The 22484-nt window shown below is 37.8% G+C and overlaps 1 protein-coding gene across 39 annotated transcripts in view; it reads right to left on the bottom strand.

The window, feature by feature from the left end:
• The window catches only part of DLG2 (discs large MAGUK scaffold protein 2), a 2077851-nt gene that overhangs the window by 743744 nt on the left and 1311623 nt on the right, over positions 1-22484 (bottom strand). For all 39 annotated transcript variants that reach the window (XM_067038359.1, XM_067038349.1, XM_067038350.1 and 36 more), the window contains one exon: positions 16472-16525. In XM_067038359.1, coding sequence (XP_066894460.1) covers positions 16472-16525 — 54 coding nt within the window. The remainder of the gene's footprint in view (positions 1-16471; positions 16526-22484) is intronic.

Raw genomic sequence — 22484 nt, 5'->3', positions numbered from 1 at the left:
TGACGTAAGTAAGGTGTTAAAGTCCCCCACTATTATTCTGTTACTGTTGATTTCTCTTTTTTTGGTTGTTAGAATTTGCCTTACATATTGAGGTGCTCCTATGTTGGGTGCATATATATTTACAATTGTTATATCTTCCTCTTGGGTTGATCCCTTGATCTTAATGTAGTGTCCTTCTTTGTCTCTTATAACAGTCTTTATTTTAAAGACTATTTTATCTGATATGAGTATTGCTACTCCAGCTTTCTTTTGATTTCCTTTTGCATGGAATATCTTTTTCCATTCGCTCACTTTCAGTCTGTATGTATCCCTAGATTTGAATTGGGTCTTTTGTAGACAGCATATATACAGGTCTTGTTTTTGTATCCATTCAGCCAGTCTATGTCTTTTGGTTGGAGCATTTAATCCATTTACATTTAAGGTAATTATTTATATGTACATTCTTATTGCTATCTTGTTAATTGTTTTGAATTGCTTTTGTAGGTCTTTTTTCTTCCCTTCCCCTTTTGTTCTCTTCTCTTGTGATCTGATGACTATCTTTAGAGTTGAGTTTGGATTACTTTTTCTTTTGTGTGCGTGTGTAACTATTGTAGATTTTTGGTTTGTGGTTACCATGAGGTTTTGATGAGCAGTCTGTATATATACAAGATTGCTCTCTATATAGACCAGTCTCTACATATACAAGATTGTTTTAAGTTGCTGGTCTCTTCATTTCAAATGCATTTCCAATATCTTGCATTTGCACTCCCTTCTTCTCATGATTGTTGGTTTTGATATCATATTTGTGTAGGGATGATTTCCTACCTTTACTGTATGTTTGCCTTTACTGGTGAGCTTTTTCGTTTGCAATTTTCTTGTTTCTAGTTGTGGCCTTTTATTTTTGACCTAGAGAAATTCCTTTAGCATTTATTGTAATGCTGGTTTGGTGGTGCTGAATTCTCTTAACTTTTGCTTGTCTGTAAAGCTTTTGATTTCTCTGTCAAATCTGCATGAGACCCTTGTTGGGTAGAGTATTCTTGGTTGTAGCTTTTTCCCTTTCATCACTGTAAATATGTCCTGCCACTCCCTTCTGGCTTGCAGAGTTTCTGCTGAAAAATCAGCCGATAACCATATGGGGATTCCCTTGTATGATATTTGTTGTTTTTCCTTTGTTGCGTTTAAAATTTCCCTTCATCTTTAATTTTTGTCAATTTAGTTGATATATGTCTTGGTGTGTTCCTCCTTGGGTTTATCCTGTATGGGACTCTGCACTTCCTGGATTTGAGTGAGTGTTTCCTTTCCCATATTATGGAAGTTTTTGGCTATTATCTCTTCAAATGTTTTCTCAGACCCTTTCTTTCTCTCTTCTCCTTCTGGGACCCCTATAATGTGAATATTGGTGCATTTAATGTTGTCCCAGAGGTCTCTTAGACTCTCCTCATTTCTTTTCATTCTTTATTCTGTTTCACAGCAGTGATTTCCAGCAAGCTATCTTCCAGCTCAGTTTTTTGTTCTTCTGCCTCACTTATTCTGCTACTGATTCCTTCTACTGTATTCTTTATTTCAGTTATTGTATTGCTCAACTTTGTTTGTTTGTTCTTTAAATCTTCTAGCTCTTTGTTAAACATTTCTTATATCTTCTTGGTCTGTGCCTCCATGTTTTTTCTGAGACCTTGGATCATCTTTACTTTCATTATTCTGAATCTTTTTCAAGCAGATTGCCTATCTCCAACTCACTTAGTTGTTCTTCTGGGCTTTTATCTTGTTTCTTAGTCTGAAACATATTTTTCTGCCATCTCATTTTGTCTAAATTTCTGTGTTGTGGTCTCTGTTTCTCAGGCTCCAGGTGTGTAGTTCCTCTTGCTTCTGGTGTTTACTCCCTGAGCGGTGAGGTCCAGGGGCTTGTGCAGGCTTCCTGGTGGGAGGGACTGGTGCCTGCCCTCTTGTGTGGGTGGAGCTGGGTCTTATCTCTCTGGTGGTCAGGGTCGTGTCAAGGGGTGTGCTTAGAGGAGGCTGTACACTCAGGATGACTTTAGGCAGCCTGTCTGATAATGGATGGGGCTGTGCTCTCACCCTGTTGGTTGTTTGGCCTGAGGTGTCCTAGCACTGGAGCCTGCAGGCTGTTGGGTGGGGTCACGTCTTGGTGCCAAAACTGTGACCTCCAGCAGAGCTCACACTGATGAATATTCCCTGGGGCCTCTGCCAGCAGTGTCCTTGTCCCCATGTCCCCACAGTGAGCCAGAGCTGACCCCCATCTCCCTAGGGGACCTTCCAAGACCTGCAAGTGGGTTTGGCCCAGGTTCCTATGGAGTCACTGCTTTGCCCTGGGTCCCAGTGTATGTGAAATCTTGTGTGTGCCTTCCAAGAGTGAAGTCTCTGTTTCCCACAGTCCTGTGCAGCTCCTGCACTCAATCCTCACTGGCTTTCAAAGCCAAATGCTCTGGGGGCTTCTCCTCCTCATGACAGACCCTCAGGCTGGGGAGCCTGATGTGGGGCTCAGAACTCTCACCCCTATGGGAGAGCCTCTGTGATATAATTATTTTCCAGTTTGTGGGTTGCCTATCTGGCAGGTATGGGATTTGATTATATCACGAAAACATGCCTCCTACCATATCATTGGATGTAGAATATCTTGTTTGGTAGGTTCTAGTCTGTTTTGTTGATGGTTGTTCAGCAGTTAGTTGTGATTTTTGTGTTTTCATGAGAGGAGTTGAGCTCAAGTCCTTCTACTCCACCATCTTGTCTCCACCCTCCTCCAGCACTCTCCATTTAACAATTCTAAGTCAGTGGTTCTCAACCTTGGCTGCACAAAGGAATCACGTGGAGAGGTTTTCAATATCCCAGTGTTGATTCCCAGCTACACTCAGGCCCAATAAGGACTCTCTGTTACTGGAATCAGGCATCAGTATATTTAAAGCACACAAACAGATAAAATATGCAGCTAAAGTTGAGAATCACTGCTTCAGGGGATCAGAAAAAGTATTAGCAATTTGTTTAAGAGCAACAAACAAACAAAAATTCCCTGAGATTGTCTTTAAAGAGATACTGATTATGATGGGCTATTGTTTATCTGCTCCTCTCAGCATGCTGCTTGAATGATCTGGCTTTTTTATTTCCTGACTACATTTCCTTCATGTAATACCTCATTAGAATGCTATTCTTTGAGTTTTATGCTCCTGAGTTTCCAAAAAACAACACCTCTGGGCAAAACATCATTTGGATCACTTGGTGGAAATCAGGATAATCAAAACATATTGCTATTAAACCTTCTTGTGAAGCAGCAACTATGCTTTTTCACCAAAGGAAAAGCTCATGAAAGTTCATCTTCCTAATCAAATATTCAAACAAACCTGGAACTTCTAAGTGACAACTGAGGAGAAATAATTTAGGCTGAGATATAATACACTGAGAAAAGAGAAGACAGTTGGGGAAGTTGACCATTGAAAGCCATGTGGTAGAAGACTTCCAGCATATATCCATGTGCGACAATGCCGCTTTGAGTTAGATCCTGTTGCTATAGAAATAGGAGACTGAATCACTTTTATCTTTTAAAAACCAAATCTTCAAAAAAATATTTTTGGTCAAAATGTTAATTATTTTAAAGATGTATTTCTTCTACAAAAAATCATAGATCTGAGGTAATTGACTGCTCTGTGCCGGGTTCAATATTAGGTGGTTCGTATTCATTACTTCATTTAATGAATGCATCTATGAGGTAGGTGATGTTATCCCATTTTATAGGTGAGGAAATTGAGGTGCAGAACTTTTAGGTAACTTGCTCAGTGTTATAGGGCTAGTAGTTAAACCAAAAAGATATGAATTTATGCCTGCCAGAAAAGAAAACCAAAGTAACTCCATGGCCAATATTATAGGGTTCTCAGAAAGACAGCTAGCCACTAGAAAAAGACAGTTCTTTTTAAAAAAGGGCCTGTATCCTGGGGATGAACCAAAGGGGGATGAACGTCAATGGAAAGAAGATTTCCATAAATTCAAATAGTGATGTGTGGGTACCAAAAGAATGATTTATATTAAAATAGTCACAAAAGAAACACGGGGTTTGCCTAATTTTCCAGAGAATAAGTAATTGTAGTCACCCTCCAAGAACTGATTCCTGAACAATATCAGTGCAGAAAAGTCCATTTAAAGTCCAACAAAATTTAACAAGGGAGAGGCAAGATTATAAACTACTCTAAGCATCACATAAAATTCCTGAGGTACTAGGAAATAATCTTTTAGTATTTCTACTTTTTTTTTAAAGCTTGAAGTAGGGGTTTCTAACTTCATTCACTGATATTCAATGATAATGTTCTGAAATTTGAAGGAAGATAATGTAAAGATTTTAAGCCATTTCTTTTTATTACTCTGCTATCATTTCCTTTACTGATTTTGCTTTTTATTCAACTATCATTCTTTTCTCTTTCTTCTATTTGAGCTCACCTAACTAACGATGATCTCCTTTATCATATATGACTGCCTATATTTTCTTTTAAAAATGCACGTGAGAAAAAAAGCATTTTAAAAGCATTTTACTTTGAAAGGAGTTGTTATGAACGAACATGTTAAACATTTGCAAATTAAGCCAATAAATTGGGCACCCCACTCTTGGATGGCAGCACGTATCTCAATCTATGTGATCATGTGGCTTAAACTAAAACACAATTTTACCTGACAAATTACATTGTGAAATAATAATGTATTCTTTATTAAAACAACTAAATTTGAATAATACAACAGAATGTAACAGTGACAAACTCAAGTTTTATTGAAATCCTACTCTATGCATGGACTTGAGTTTAGATAATCCCTGAAATTTAAAGATAAGCTAAATATTTTGGCTAATATTGAATGATGATGATCACTAAACAAGGAAGAATGTTGTAAATACTAATTCTGCACAGTAACAATGGTCATCACTGTTGAACATTTATTATGAGTCAGGCAATATCTAACTGTTGTCTCTAATGCTTCCAATCAGTGATTGCTATAGTTTGTTTTTATTGATTGTTTCTATCTGTAAAGTGTTTGTGAGCATGCATCCCCTATATGTGCTAATCTGTAGAGTAAGTATATATTTGTACAACTGTGATAATACATTATATTTATTATAAAATATATTCAAATATTGAGATTAGAAATGATGAGAAAATATAAAGAAAAAGCATCCAGTACTTCATAGATCATCTTTAGCATTTTCTGGGAGAAAGCTCTCACACTGGAGAATACAGCTAACTATGCTGTGTGGCAGAAACCACTGGTAGTCCCCAAATATTCAATATCTTTTCCTTCCATAGTGATTGGATCCCCAATTTTTACCTGGGCCCAAGTCAGCTCAGAATAAAGATTACATGTTTCATCTTCCATTGCAGGTAGGTGTGCTTTGTGCCTAAGTTCTAACCCTTGGGATACAATGGGAAATTGTGTTTACAACTTCTCAGAGGTGCTTTGAAAGGGAGGAACTGTGCATACCTCTCTGTAATTCTTCTCACCTGCTTCTTGGTAGGTCATCATGGTGCCTATGTGCACAAAGGTGACGTGCAAGGGTGGTAGAGCAAGAAGATAAGGTGTTTTAGTCTACTTAAGACCCTGTAGAGCAGAATAGACATTTCATTTCTGGACAACTCACTCATGGACTGTTATATGTGGGAGAAATACATATCTGTCTTGCAAAAGCACTGTTATTTTGGTCTCTGTTGAATGTAAATGAAAATATATACTAAATAACACACCATGAAAGACAGTTACTACTCTCTACTTGAGGGAAAAGATGAGGGAAAAGTATCAGAAAAGTTAATTTTCCAAGGTTAGCCAGCTAGTATACGGTAGGATCAAAAGAGCCCAGAGTTCATCCTCTTTCCACTAAAGCAGGCAACCTTCTGTGAGTAAAATACTATAAAATCAAGGAGGAAGGAGACATTAATTGTGCCTAGAGGGACTGATGAGGGCTTGCTGTTAGAGGTGGCAATTGAATGGGATCTTAATATATGGGTATGGAGGAAAACGGCTTTCTGGGCTAACGGAACAACGTGAACAATGGCAGGGCGATAAGGAAGTATAGCAAAGGCTCAAGAAAACCTTGTCCCTCGTTGTTGTTAAATGATCACTATTGCTTTTTGGCTTTATTTATTCAACATATATTTCAGAGTACCAACCACATAGCAGGCACAGACAAGGTCCAAGAGGTAGAGTAGTGAAAAAAGATGTCTGCAAATTCCCAAATATATGGCAAGATGATACTAACGGACCAGATAAAGTCCAAATCTCATATCAAGAAAACAAGGTCTTCATAATCAGACTCAGCCCTACCTTTACAGCCTCACGTTATACTACTCTCTATGCTTCAGCCACACAGAACTCAGGACATATGTGTTTCCAGGTGTCTGATCATTGCCAAAACAGTTCCCTCTCCCTGAAATGTTTTTCTGTACTTTGCCTGTATACGTCTTACTTATTCTTCAAGAGCCAGCTAAAATTCTACCTTTCTCTGACTTCCTCCAATAGGATGGTTCCTTACAGCATATTCCCTTAAAGCAGTTTCCACATATCTCCATTCATTCATTTATTTAGCCAGCCAGTCCAGCAAAAATGTGCCAGGTTATAAAGGTACAATGGTGGGAAAGATGAAGCAATTTTTCTCTGCGCTTATGGTGTTTATACTCTAGGAAGAAGTATCAGCCATTAAAGAAACGGTTATAAGGTAGTGTGATAAATTCTATGAAGGAAAATAAGAGTCGGAAGTGGAAGCATGCAACAGGGAGTACTACGCCTAACCTTAGCTTCCCAGAAGGAGCATTATTTAAGCTGAATCCTTTTGGATGAGTAAGAGTGAGCCAGGCTATCACTCTGCATTATCCGCTAGATTCCACTAGACTATGAGAGTCAATGCTTTTTAAAAGCATCCCACATGATTAAACAACAACAACACCAGGATTAAATGCTGGCTCAGAATAATTCTAACTGTGTTACATTGTACTTTAGTGAGTCCCTATAGCTTTATTTCATTCTTCCTGTATGCAGTATTTCCTACCCTACCCTTCACCCCTTCTTAGTCTAGCATCCAGAAGCTTCTTTGGGTGTCCACTAGCATCTCTCAAATTTTAGTGTGCATAAGAATCACCTGGGGTGCTTGTAAAAACATAGATTCCTTAGCCCTACCCTCAGAGATTCTGATTCTTTAGGTCTCTGGTGGAGCTGGAGATCCAGAAATTCTAGTAATCTGCCTGGTAAAATCTGCTGCTACCAGTTCAGAGACTGCATCTTGAGTAGCAATGTTGTAGAGAAACCATACAAATCCTTCCCAGGATTATTTGCCCTTGTTCTTAACCTGCTCTGCTAGGCTGAACTCCTTGGAGCAACCGTGGCTTCTTTGCCTAGGTATATGGGGCGTGCACCTTCAAAGGAACCATTACAGAAAGAAGGGCCTGTGTGTGACTCTCATCCATCAATCACATTCTTCACTTGGACAACTGTTATGTTTTCTCATTGCTTCCCACCTTAGGTCCAATATAACAAGCCTACGTACAGGCTTCCCAGCAGACAAGGAGTGAAGAGTAGAGTACGCAGCAAAGTGCCCTCTATAAGGGAACCACAGGGAAAAAAGATTGAAGTAGGTTTGTGAATGAATAAGTAGATCAGGTCTTCTACTGGAATAATTAAAAGAATTATTCCAGTCTAAATAGGAGTTTTATAATTTCATGGAAAGAAAATGATGGGAGAATCAGTGAACTTTTAAGAAAGCTTTTAGTAATTGCTTGCATTTGCTTCCGTGTGTGTCATGTATAAGAGCCTTTAAATTTGACAAACACTTAAGGGCCATGAGGACAGGGACCATGTCTTCCACATGAACATACCCAACAATTTCCTAGGAGAGTGATGACTATTTAGAAGATTTGAAAATACTTAATTCTAAGAAGGAAATGAAACCAACTCACAAAAGTTGGGAGGGTAATTTTATCATTAATTAGGTAATATATATAAAACACCTAGAATAAAGTGGTCCTTCAATAAATATTAGCTCCCTTCCCCTTCTATTTCTCTCTTATGATTACCTAGGACAGCTCTGTCCAATAGAACTTCCTGGAATGATGAACATATTCTATATCTGCATTGTTGAATATGGCACCCACTAACCATCCTGGCTACTGAGCACTTCAAATGTGGCTAGTACAACTGAGGAACTGAATTTTAAATTTTATATTATTTTAATTAAATTTAAATAACCACATGAGGCTTGAAGCTACTGCCTTGGAGAGCACAGGTCTAAAAGCTTATACAACATACTAGTTGGCCACTACATGTGTCTATTTGCTGAACTGAATTGATCCTTTTTCCTACAGATATGCATATATTTAAAGTGAATGAGTGAAAAGGACAGCTGCCCCAAGGGCAGACCAAAAGGTGTGGCGAAAGAACAAAGACAGTAGGATCCAAACCGAAAAAAGAAGTTTCTGCCATATTGACCAAGCTTCTCAAAATTTAATATGCATACTAATCACTGGGGTTCTTCTTAAGAACACAGATTCTGATTTAGTAGGTCTTGAGTGAGAACTTAGATTCTATGCTCACAAGCTTCCAGGTAATAATGATGCTGCTAGTCAATGGGCCACATTTTAAGAAGTAAAGATCTAGATGTAGGTCAGCTCACGAACCTACATAACTGCTATTGGCCCTACCGCTGAACTAGCTATGACTTTCGCATTCTTGTCTCAACAGTTCAAGATTAAGTCAAAGGCGTGCTCTTTTTATCAAAGGCACCCCCCAATCTTATGATGAACATTTATTAAGCATCTTCTACATACTGGGAAAAATATTTATAACAACCCCTGAAAGGCAAATATTATTACTCTTGTTTTACAAATAATAAAACAGAGGCTTAGATGGATAATTTGACTTAACCTGACTTGTCTGACTTAACTAAGCTAAGTACTAACTGGCAGAGGTGGGCTTAGAACTCAGTTGCTCCTGAATTCAAAGGCTAGTCTCTCTCATTAGACTCTTGTTACACAATGTGTGATGCACAATTGAGCAGCAGCTTCACCTGGAAATTTATTAGAAAGGCATACTCTCAGGAGCCTTCCTATAACTACTAAATCAGAATCTGCATTTACGATCTCCAGGCGATTCTTATGTACATTAATATTTGAGAAATACTAAAAGATGTTCCACTTTTTGCCTTTTAGAGCAAAGTAACAAACGGAAAGGGATCTGCTGATTGTCGCAGATGAGAAATGGATTTAGGCTGGCTAGGTTTGACTGTGGAACAAATATTGATAGCACTGCCTCAATTGTTAAATTCCTATTGCCTCATGGGCATAGTTAAGCCAATATTAAGCTGTTTTCTGGCGTGTAAGTATACTTCATTTCTGGATAATACTACAAATCCAACAGATAAAAATATCAACAACATAGTTTTAACAGTGTTCATGGGAAACACCACCAAAAGAAACAAACTTGTTTGCTGAAAAATAAATGTACTAAAATCAGCAAATTCTTCCAAACTATCTCCATTATTAATCACTGCCAGAATGGTTCAAAGAAACAAACAATTCTGCGTTCTCTCCCTTCGTGGATAATTCTGGAAAACTATCCAATTAAAAGTGAATAGTAGCCTAAATCACAAGGGTCTGTTTTTGTACGAAGTGACTCAAAGAAATTAATGCCTAACTCTCCAGCTCTATGACCAAGTGCTTGGTCATCCCATTTCTGCAATATGGCAACTTCCTCCTCAGATAGTTCTTATTCTCAGCTTCCTGCCGCTGGGATCAATCAGAAATGCATTTTTAAATCTTGTTTAAAAACACCTCTTGGTCTCAAGTCCATTCTTTGGCTCCCGAATGAAACTCACTCCTAATTTGATTGTTTCTCTATGTCCCTGAATTCACATTATCTTTTATTTTCTCTCATCCCCATCTCTTCTCACCAATCTTTCACTCACACTGTCAGCCTTTCCTAGGGTCATTTTATCCCCTTTAAATCACCTTCTTGTCCTCTGCCCCAGAATCACAGTTCTATTTTCATCCAGTGACCTTTCACATTTAAAGCTCTCTATAAAAATCTCACTGATAATATAAGAATATTATGATGGCTTTCAAATTGCTTTTACATAAACGATCTTTTTGGCAGTCAAATACAATGCATGATACTACTAAGGACTCTCAACATTTTTGTAACTTAACTCTTCCTTCTTCTTTTCTCTCATCTACTCTCCTCTCTTTTCTCTCTCTCTCACTTTCTTGGGAGGTTTTTCAAGACAATCCTGGAATTTCTGGAACAAAGTTCCTTGTCTCCACTGTTATTTCTACCTCTGGAAATAAAGTGGCAGACAACAAAATGTCTCACAGGAAAGTAAAATAATTATACTGCTAATACTAGCTAGATGTTCCTTTTATTTTCAATATTTTCCCTTAGACATCCTTGATAATGTAAACAATCACTCGCCATACCAGTTGAATCATTACCCTTGGCACTTTGTTTATTTCTACCAATATTTTTAAAGTGTAAGATTCCTTCTTTTGTACCTCTTTTTCTTACAATGGGATATATACAGATTCTTAGCCCTTTTATTTAAGGCTTTGGTGGGGTAAATTAGTCTCTTGTTTAGCAAATATTCACGCCTTCCTCCACCTTGAATTTGGCAATATGACTTACTTTGGCCACAGGGGTGTTAGTAGATGGGATATGAGCAGAGGCTGTAACTGAACTTGTGTCTTGGGCTTGTATATTCTTGCCTCCTTTATTGAAAATAAGGTGACCATATGTGCGTGGGTTTATGTCTGGGCTTTCTATACTGTTCCATTGATCTATATTTGTGTTTTTGTTCCAGTACCATACTGTCTTGATTACTGTAGGTTTGTAGTATAGTCTGAAGTCCGGGAGCTTCATTCCTCCAGCTCCATTTTTCTTTCTCAACATTGCTTGGCCATTCGGGGTCTTTTGTGTTTCCATACACATTCTGCAATTTTTTGTTCTAGTTCTGTGAACTAGAACATTGCCATTGGTAGTTTGATAGGGATTGCATTGAATCTGTAGATTTTCACAATGTTGATTCTACCAATCCAAGAACATGTTATATCTCTCCATCTGTTTGTATCATCTTTAATTTCTTTCATCAGTATCTTATAGTTTTCTGCATACAGGTCTTTTGTCTACTTAGGTAGGTTTATTCCTAGGCTTTTTATTCTTTGTGTTGCATTGGTAAATGGGAGTGTTTCTTTAATTTCTCTTTCAGATTTTTCATCATTAGTGTATAGGAATGTAACAGATTACTGTGCATTAATTTTGTGCCCTGCTACTTTATCAATTACATTGATTAGCTCTGGTAGTTTTCTGGTAGCATCCTTGGGATTATCTATGTTTAGTATCATGTCATCTGCAAACAGTGACAGTTACTCCTTCTTTTCTGATTTGGATTCCTTTTATTTCTTTTTCTTCTCTGATTGCTGTGGCTAAAACTTCCAAAACTATGTTGAATAACAGTGGTGAGAGTGGACAACCTTGTCTTGTTCCTGATCTTAGAGGAAATGCTTTCAGTTTTTCACAATTGAGAACGATGTTGGCCATGGGTTTGTCATATATGGCCTTTATCATGTTGAGGTAAGTCCCCTCTATGCCTACTTTCGGGAGGGTTTTTATCATAAATGGGTGTTGAATTTTGTTGAAAGCTTTTTCTCCATCTATTGAGATGAGCATATGGTTTTTCTCCTTCAGTTTGTTAATATGGTGTATCACATTGATTGATTTGTGTATATTGAAGAATCCTTGCATTCCTGGGATAAACCCCACTTGATCATGGTATTACATACCATGGTGTATGTAACAGTCTTTATATTAAAGTCTACTTTGTCTGATATGAGAATTGCTACTCCAGCTTTCTTTTGATTTCCATTTGCATGGAATATCTTTTTCCATCCCCTCACTTTCAGTCTGTATTGTCCCTAGGTTTGAAGTGGGTCTCTTGTAGACAGCATATATACGGGTCTTGTTTTTGTACACATTCAGCCAATCTATATCTTTTGGTTGGAGCATTTAATCCATTTACATTAAAGGTAGTTATCAGTATGTATGTTTCTATTACCATTTTCTTAATTGTTTTGGGTTTGTTATTGTAGGTCTTTTCCTTCTCTTGTGTTTCCTGCCTAGAGAAGTTCCTTTAGCATTTGCTGTAAAGCTGGTTTGGCGGTGCTGAATTCTCTTAGCTTTTGCTTGTCTGTAAAGGTTTTTAAAACAAAGACTATGACAAGAGACAAAGAAGGACACTACGTAATGATCAAGGGATCAATCCAAGAAGAAGATATAACAATTGTAAATATTTATGCACCCAACATAGCAGCACCTCAATACATAAGGCAAATACTAACAGCCATATAAGGGGAAATCGACAGTAACACAATCATAGTAGGGGACTTTAACACCCCACTTTCACCACTGGACAGATCTATCAAAATGAAAACAAATAAGGAAACACAAGCTTTAAATGATACATTAAACAAGATGGACTTAATTGATATTTGTAGGATATTCCATCCAAAAACAACAAAATACACTTCCTTCTCAAGGGCTATTGAACATTCTCCAGGATAGATCATATCTTGGGTCACAAATCAAGCCTTGGTAAATTTAAGAAAATTGAAATCGTATCAAGTATCTTTTCCGACCACAACACTATGAAACTAGGTATCAATTACAGGAAAAAATCTGTAAAAAATACAAACACATGGAGGCTAAACAACACACTACTTAATAACCAAGAGATCATTGAAGAAATCAAAGAGGAAATCAAAAGATACCTAGAAACAAATGTCAATGAAAACACGATGACCCAAAACCTATGGGATGCAGCAAAAGCTATTCTAAGAGGGAAGTTTATAGCAATACAATTCTACCTTAAGAAACAAGAAACACCTCAAATAAACAACCTAACCTTACACCTAAAACAATTAGAGAAAGAAGAACAAAAAAAACCCAAAGTTAGCAGAAGGAAAGAAATCATAAAGATCAGATCAGAAATAAATGAAAAAGAAATGAAGGAAATGATAGCAAAGATCGATAAAACTGAAAGCTGGTTCTGTGAGAAGATAAACAAAATTGATAAGCCATTAGCCAGACTTATCAAGAAGAAAAGGGAGAAGACTCAAATCAATAGAATTAGAAATGAAAAAGGAGAAGTAACAACTGACACTGCAGAAATACAAAGGATCATGAGAAATTACTACAAGCAACTGTATGCCAATAAAATGGACAACCTGGAAGAAATGGACAAATTCCTAGAAATGCACAACCTTCTGAGACTGAACCAGGAAGAAAAAGAAAATATGAACAGACCAATCACAAGCACTGAACTTGAAACTGTGATTTAAAATCTTCCAACAAACAAAAGCCCAGGACCAGATGGCTTCACAGAGGACCATATATTTCTAAAACCAAATTTGCTATTTGGCAAAATTAATACATTTACTTGTAATGAAGTTATTTTGGGGGAGGACTTTAACACATAAGTTAAAATTTGTCATTTAGTTAATATTTTAAGGAAGGAAATGTTCTTATGCAACATGACTGAAATGTTCTGGGAAACTCTGAAATTGTTTTTTCATTAAATAGCGCTGAAATTATGTGAACAACTAGAACATGTGACAGAAAAGAGGAAAACAAAGTATAGAACACCAAGGAATGAGAAAACAGACTGCAAAAGGAACAGTGATTTGTTCAAGGTCACCCAGTGAGTCAGGAACAAAAGGGAGGGTTAGGCCTATGTCCAGAGACAAAGCACATTCATCTACATTAATGCTTGTGTGCTAAATCTGCCATTTTTCAATATATAATATGTTTCTTGTACATGGGGGAAGATATTAACATTTAATATTCTCTCAGGGTCTAGCACATGTTACTGCATAAGTATTTATTGACTAAAATAATAAATAAATAAACCCCCATTAACTGGAAGTTAATGAAGCATGATTTCATATTCATAACCTTATTAGATCCTCACTATCAGCTCTGAGGTAGATATTGTAATTCCTATCTTATATATCAATTTACATCCAGAAGGAGTAAATGAATAGCTCAACAACACACTGCCATGAGAATTGGGACAGTTTCATCATACTTAGCAAACGTCTCTAAAGATCCTACCCTTAAGGAAGCTCAAAGAGGTTTTGCATTAAGTACAAAAAAGTTGAAGATAATTTTTAAAACTCCCTTTGAAGAACTCAAAATCAGATACACAATTGATATTTAGGAGAATGAGAGCAATTTGATTAATTTGTTATACATGGCTGATTTTACTAGCTAATCAGTTGGGCTACCAATTGAGCACGTCTATTCAAAATCCTTAGATTCTTATTCATAAATTATTTGTACATGAGGGCATCTGGAAGTTAGTCATGAGAACCCTAATAGAAGGCTTTGAATAAATATAGGTCTATCATAAGAAAGCAGTCCTACTTAACACGGTCAAGTCTCTGTGCTCCATGTCTACTTCAAAGCACTGCTCATCTGCTTTAGATGATGCCAATGGATATAGTAAAGAGATTCACTATACTAAAGACATAGAATCCCATATATATATATATCCCTGCCTCAAGGATATTGAAGCTTCTGTGACAACTTGTCAACCACCCAAAGCTACACATTGCTGAGAAGTAAGTAACAAAACTTTGTTCTCAAGCTGAGAGGCAGAAAAGGAGGAAGAGAAGGAGGAAACACAAGCAGCAGCAAGATCAGAGTTAAGTAAGATCTCAAACTGTACAGCCAGGATACCTAGATTCATTCTTGGCTCTGCCTCTTACTGTGCAATTTTGAGAAAGTTACTTAACTTCTTTATGACTCAGTTTCCTCATCTGTAAAATGGAGAAATTAATAGTACCTATCTCATAGGGTTGTTATGAGGATTAAATGAGTTAATATTTGATAAGTATGCTTAAAGCAGCGTCAGGCATACAATAATCCCAATATAAATGTTTGAAAAACAAAGGAGGGTAGGAAGAGTGAGAGATAGAATAGAGAATACTGTGTGTCTTTAATATTTGCTTTGCTTCCTTCCAACAGAGTCATTTATTTTCCACAGCTGGGGCCACTTGATTCCTACCGGTAAGCTTAACCACATTTCCAGTCTGACCCCAAATGACTCTTGTTCAGAAAGATTTAAGAAGCCCTAGTTCAGTAGTTCAGGTGATTCAGCATTAAGTCAAGCTCGCTGTTATTCCTGTCCTGACCCTGTGTCCCAGTTTTAATCACTTGTCCCTGTAATCAAGTCCCAACTTGCACTCCAGTTCTGGCATTCTGCTCCCCTGTGGCCGAGTCCTGGCTTGCAGAACCTGCTCAGAACCTCCAGTTCCTCACAGACAGGTATCTCCCAAAGGACAGCCTTTAGACTAGACACACTTTGGCACAGAGTGTTTGAACTTTTGACAATTAGTTGCATGTAAAATTGTATAAAAATTCAAATTTCTGATTTCTCTTGAGAAACTGAATGATCTGGCAACTCTTGACCCCATTTCCCTTTGGTACACACCCACTGGAGCCAAGTGGCAGCTGCTCCCACTTTGGAAGATCACGTGCTCTCTATTCCCCACTCTCCCCATGCCTCCTGCTCCATCTATTTATGTGACTTGCTTGGGCCTTGTAGGCATTTGAGATTGGGGTCTAAGACTGAGAATAACCAATACTTACCAAGCACTCTGTACTCATTTAATCAAAGACCAGGGATCTGTTTGTTCTTGTGCATTATGCCTGCAGCCCTTCTCTTTGCTTCAAACCTTCTGTCTGCATGCATCTGTGTCCCATCTTCCTAAATCACTCTCCTCTATCCATCAGCTAGGGCGACTCACAAAGCTTTCCGACTTTATGGACCTCCATAAAGTCAACCACTCATACCACTGTGGCCCAGCACCACTCTCCAATCACCCCTGCCCAGCCAGACTGTCATCAAGAATTTTGGCTATCATAGTGGTTATATTTCAGATACAGAATTTTGGGCTTTACTGATCTGCCTGTGCCTTTTAGCTCATGCCCCATGCTTTTATAAAACCATACATCTTATTATATATAGATAGAATTCACCCTCCCAAAATTTTGTTCTAATTCTTGTTAGAAGCCTAGCAAAATCCATCAAATATTTATTGATCACTTATTATGTTCTAGACTCTATCAGATAAATTGATTTGAGTATTCCTTTATTAAGAAACCCAGAGAAGTTTGTTCAATCCCTTTCCAGGGAACCACTTAAGAAACTAACATTATTTGATCACAATTGGCTGTGGTTTTTTTTTTTCTCATGATAGGCCCTTGTGCTTTACAAAACAGTGAATCAAAGAGGAAAATGCCAGCATGCCTAAGCTGTGAGTTAGCAAATATCAAAAGAAAACTCACAGAACTCATGCTACACATCATTTCATGAGATTATCTGGATTGGGTAAAACGGAATAGGTACAAAATTTTAAATTCAGCTGATTGAGTTCTATCAGTTTTTAAAGATAGTCTTAATAAAAATGTTACTTACATAAGGAATCGTGTCCAAAGTATCTGTGTTGACAATTATAGGAGCAGGGCTGGCCTAAAAAAGAGAAATAGAAAAAAGTTTTAAATAACAAGTTGTCTATTCTGAGATAGGATCTGTTAACTTATTTAACCAAGAGCTCAACAGTATTTCTTGAGAACCTGTATAGGCACTATGTCAGGTGTTTGTGGGGGGGGGGGATAAATGAAGTGGCTAGAGTTCCTTCACCCTCCTCCCTTCAAATATTTGTTGGCTACATTGACCACATAATGAAATGAAGTAAGCAAAAGAACTCAAAGGTGAGGAAGTGAGGATCTGTGCAGCGTAAGAGGCAAGGACTCCTAATAAATTTGGCAAGGAGTTAAAAATTTCTTTATGAAATGGCTGTGCTAAAGAATTTTGATTTCTCTCTCAAGGAAGCAAAATTAAACCTAGGGCTTCCCTGGTGGCGCAGTGGTTGAGAGTCTGCCTGCCGATGCAGGGGACACGGGTTCGTGCCCTGGTCCGGGAAGATCCCACATACTGCGGAGCGGCTGGGCCTGTGAGCCATGGCCGCTGAGCCTGCGCGTCCGGAGACTGTGCTCCGCAACTGGAGAGGCCACAACAGTGAGAGGCCCGCGTACCGCAAAAAAAAAAAAAAAAAAAAAATTAAACCTAAAATAATGTAACTCTTTTCTTTAAACTGGCTATTGAGAGTATGTTGTATACAAAAAAAAATAGAAGTGTTCACTTATTGACATCTTACATATATTTACCTATTTTTCATGCTGTGTCATACCTTTTCTTTGTCATTTATGCACCTTTGATGATATACTTTAGATATCCTTAGAAAATTAAAAATTAGTCAAAGGTGACAGAAAATCATATTAGATATGCTAACGTTTCTTTAAAAAAATTTGTACAAAATACAGCCGTTCCTTTTAAAATTGAATAGGAATCTGTGAAAAACTGATACAGGAGTGTTACAAGCCAAGTCATTAGAAAATAAGAGATTGCAATCTATTTGCATCAACCAATCTGACTTCATGAATATTAAGTAGATCTATCTTTATTTTCTGTTTCTAGAATATTCACAGCAACTTTTCCTTCATCCCCCGAAGGATCTTTAATCTCCTTCCCAAACTGCAGATTTCATTTAGATAGAGGAAATAGTCTCATCATGATTAATCGAGAGCTGTCCTATACGACACGGTAGTTTGCGCAAGTACTCAACTTTGGGGACATTTCATTAGCTATGCCCTCTGGAGTTAACAGCTTTTTAATGTCAATCTGTGCCTATGGAATCCTAATCTAATGGCAAACAAATGGCAATCCAGCAGATTTTACAGAACAAAATTCCAGGTTTTAACTAAAATCACTGATCAGTGAAAACACGACCCTGTTCTACATATCTGCATAGTGGGTCAACTAAATATTCATGGTTTATTTGTTAACTCTTAAATATCAAGTACCTTGTGGATAAATAGGGGCTCTGGAGAAAGACAGTTTCCACTGGACCTCACCAAAAAACAGTGTTTGTTAAGAGGCCTGTAGTATAGGGAGAAGAACATGAGGTTTGGAGTCAGAAGACCTGGGCTCAAGTTTGGTTTACCAACTTCTTGATTATATGATTTGGAGGCTCAGCAATTTCTTGTTAATTTGATCTGGGGGCAAGGCCACTAACTCTCTTTGCCTCATTTTCCTTCTCTGTAGAATGGAAATAGAAATAATCACCTTCTAAAAAGGTTGTCTGAAGAATAAATGAGGTGATATATTTGAATGTACTTTGTAAACATAAATTTCAGAATCAATGTTAAATGCTATCATTAGTTAATACCCCTAAAGATGGACTATCATAAGGATAAAATATCATTGGATGGTTTGTGAATTTTTTATGCCCCAGAGATCTCAATGCTATGTTAGTGGCCCAGTTGCACTAAAAAGAACTGATTAGATCATGAAAATTACCATTTATTAAACACATATTACTTGTCCATTTATAAGACATATATATATATATATATATATATATATATCTTAATTAATCTCCACAAAACCATACTGATGAGGCATTATTGTCACTATCCCTATGTTATAGATGAGAAAACTGAGGCTCAGAGAAAATGACAGCTGAGATTTCACACCAGCCTTTCTGATCCATTTTTTCCACACTGAATTGTTCTATGATTCCATTATCTAGGAGTCTCCATCACAAGAGTCCTGCAGTGATTTGAGATCTCTAGCAAGAGCACCAAGTAAGACCCAGGCAAAGCAAAGACCACCCTGAAGGTAAGAGATGCCACAGGATCTTGCATATTAGATGTTGAAAGCAACCTGGTAATTCCTTAATGGTTTTTGTTATTGTTATTTGTTTTTTAGTTTTGATGATGTTTCTTCTGTGCTTTCTAATTGGTTCCTAGGACTCCCAAAAGATTTGTTTCTTGTCTCCTTGACTAGACTTCAAACTTTCTGAGTATCATATGCAATATTTGTATTTCCCCTTATTATCTACTACACTTTGATCAATAAATATGCATTGATTTGATTTGGGACTTTCAACTCATCCTACTCTTGTTTTCCTTCTATAAATTGCATTAATGTAGTCTGGAAATAAATTTTATGCATAGGCCCAGTTCCTATACAATGACATTTATCACTTTTGTATGCTTCTATTGCTATTTTCCATTTCATGTATGTAAATTTGGTCTTTCCAATGAGACTCTCTCAATGACAAGGATTGTATACTTTCCTAGAGTTTTTCACAGCACCTGGGTACACAGAAGGAGCTCAGGAAATACTTAGGATTACTGACGAAATGTAGCTATAAAGTATAGCACAAAGGAAAGTAATATCTCACTGAAAGCTTTGGAGAGCGTTTCTGAGATAACCTCAAAATATCTTATGTTACCAACAAGACTGTGATGACTTTTCCAATATCCACTATCACCTTCTTTCTTTAACCAGGCACCAACACTTAATTATACAGTTTTTGCATTTATGCATTGAAATACAATGTATGTAATGTGGAAAGTTCATTGCTCCTTCTTGGTGTTAAAAAGATCCAGAAGCACAGTTAATTCCTACATCTAGAAAAGTCACTAAAAATACATGAACAAACGTGTGTGGATTGTGTGAACAAACATACATCACATAATCTGACATTGGCAACTCCCTGACGTGAGTGCCAAGGAGATGCCAGGGCGGGCTATTCTGAATAACACAATATCCCACTACATCTGACTTTCTGAAGATTCCCCGTTGCTCTGCTCCAGGACCCCCACAGCCCTCCCCCAGACCATTTTCCCAGAAGCTTCCTGGAATCTTTTAGGTACTCAATGGCACATAATAGCAGAGAATAAAAGCCCCAAGTTGTAGTAGCACAGAGTGCAGTAGAATTCTAGGTATAGCCCATGAATGTGCTTTTCTCTCCAGCTGTTAATTTCAGATTTTCTCTTGGCTCAGCCTGACTCCTGTTTCTTTTCTCTCTTTTGAGATCATGTGAGTCCATGCCTAGTTTGATCAAGTTTGGTTTCTGAGTCTGAAAAACCAGTTCCCCAGTTACTTTGATAATTCCCTCTAAGCTTCATCTCCACACTTCACACTGCCTTGCCATACACACCTTCTCTCTCCATATTGGATATTCTCTTTAACTGAACCCCTAAATCAAATGGATGACTTAGCAGATTCCAGCATCCCCCTTCAATATGCTTATTTCCATTAATTGGAAAGAGATTTCAGTACCAAAAAAAAAAAAAAAAAAAACCCACACCCCAAATTCTCCTTTAAACCAGAAGCTTAAAGGCTTGTCTTCATGTAAATATAAAGGCTTAAGAAAATTCATCTCTCTTGCACGACCCAACTATAAGATGTAAATGGTTTGCCTCTTATATTACATTCTCTTCCATATGGAAAAAAAAAACTATAGCAAGAGGGAAGAATAAAGCTAATCACAGAGAAGCCAGATGCAAGCAGAGAAAATACTGATACAATTTAAATTATTAGATCAAGTTATTCATAAATTCCTGCCACCTTCCTGTCCTTGGGTTCCATGGGACACCCAAATAGTACATCAATAACTTTGCTTATGATAGTAAAAGAGAAAGTAAACATCTGTTGCTTGCCACTAAGAGAATGTAACTAGTAAAGAATCTTATATAGTGAATGCAAATTTTCAAAGAAGTTCATTAATTCCAACTGATGTGAGTGATATTTGTTATGTGCCAGATCTGTGAAATACCTCTGACATAAATGGGCAGGTGGTCACCAAGCCAGAGGAAGACTCTTCAAGCAAGGTACTGGCAGGGGTGGTAGAGCAGCCAGTCAGTCAAAGAACATACTCTGTGAGGCTTAGGTCCGACAAGTACAGGCTAACCAGTGGGAGGGTCAAAAGACTGAATCCAGGCCTATACCTAAACTTTTAAGAAGCAAAGTAGAGAAGAAGAGAAACCCACACAGCCAAGTGACCCAGATACAGCACGAACTGAATAGTAACATTGATGCGGCTAGGAATTGTGCAGGGATTTCAACTGACCTGGAACATGCAAGTAGAAGGCAGGTAGCTGACAGTGGGCCAAATTAAACAGGAGGTAAATATGGCAAGAATAACTTGTGAGCTGTTTTGGGGGCCTAGAATCTTTGGCTTATCTTCTAGAGGACAAGGATCCTGAATATGCAAGAAGTAACACAGGCTCTATCTACAGTGTGGCATGACAACTTAAAACAAGATGGAACTCACTGACAGTTTTAAAATGAGTCCATTTGTGTGTGCATATGATTTCACTGAGAGAGGTGGAGATCCCAGAACCTCGAGATAAATATTAGCTGGTTTAGATTGGATGCTACAAGATACCATATTAACAGTCTTTTAGCTTCACAATTCCCACAGAGGGCTGTCATCAGGGTGAGCCCCAATCAGACCATGTCCCGATCCTAACCAGGGAAGTAGAACATGGGGGTTACTACTCACATACCCAATCAGGTCTGAAATGAGATATCTCCCATTAAGCACTGAATTGGTATGCTAAAGACTGAACTCAGGACCACGTTATTTTTATTAGGTTTTCTCCCTAATCCTCCATCATGTTGGCCCATTCTGGAAATTAAAAACTGTGATGTGGTTGGGAGGACGTCTGCCTCAATTTACTGCCTGTAGTTCTCTTCTGGACCGAAACCCTTTCTTCCTTCTCCTCCTTTCCCGAAATCTGTTGGGTGGAGCCACACATCCCTAGTTGTAGGCAGGTAAGGTCCTACTCTTACTTGAAGGAGATACCAGGAGTTACCTACTTGAAGGATCTGGAGTTGCCTAGTTGATCATCATCACTGGCTGGGCATCATGACTACCTGGAATTTCATGGTACCATGACCCACCATACACAGATCTCCTGATATGTTAACACTGGGATGGATAATAATAAAGGCAGATACTTATACGGCACTTATTTATATCAGTTAACTTATTTAATCCTCACATAACCCAATGACACACTGTTATTCTCAATTTACAGGTGAGAAAATAGAGGTTAGGTAACTTTCCCGAAGTCAGATTGTCTTCAAACCTGAACAATCTGACAGTTGGCTCTGAGGTCCATGCTCTTTTTTTTTTAAGCTATATAATTTTATTTTATTTATTTATTTTTTACCATATTTTAAATTGAAGTCTAGTTAATTTACAAGGTTGTGTTAGTTTTAGGTATACAGCAAAGTGATTTAGTTACACATACATATATGTATTCATTTTAATGTATTTTTTTCAGATTATTTTCCATTATAGGTTATTACAAGATAATGATATAGTTCCCTGTGCTATACAGTAGGTCCTTGTTGTTTATCTATTTCATATATAGTAGTGTGTATCTGTTAATCCCAAACTCCTAATTTATCCTCCGCCTAACCCAGAGTCCATGCTCTTGACAATCATGGTTGAGAGTCCGCCTGCCGATGCAGGGGACACGGGTTCGTGCCCCGGTCCGGGAGGATCCCACATGCCGCGGAGCGGCTGGGAACCGTGAGCCATGGCGGCTGAGCCTGCGCGTCCGGA

The sequence above is a fragment of the Kogia breviceps genome, chromosome 7, assembly GCF_026419965.1.
Source record: "Kogia breviceps isolate mKogBre1 chromosome 7, mKogBre1 haplotype 1, whole genome shotgun sequence".
Taxonomy (NCBI): domain Eukaryota; kingdom Metazoa; phylum Chordata; class Mammalia; order Artiodactyla; family Physeteridae; genus Kogia; species Kogia breviceps.
Note: the sequence above shows the minus strand (reverse complement) of the source record. Positions and strands in the feature narration are given on the sequence as shown.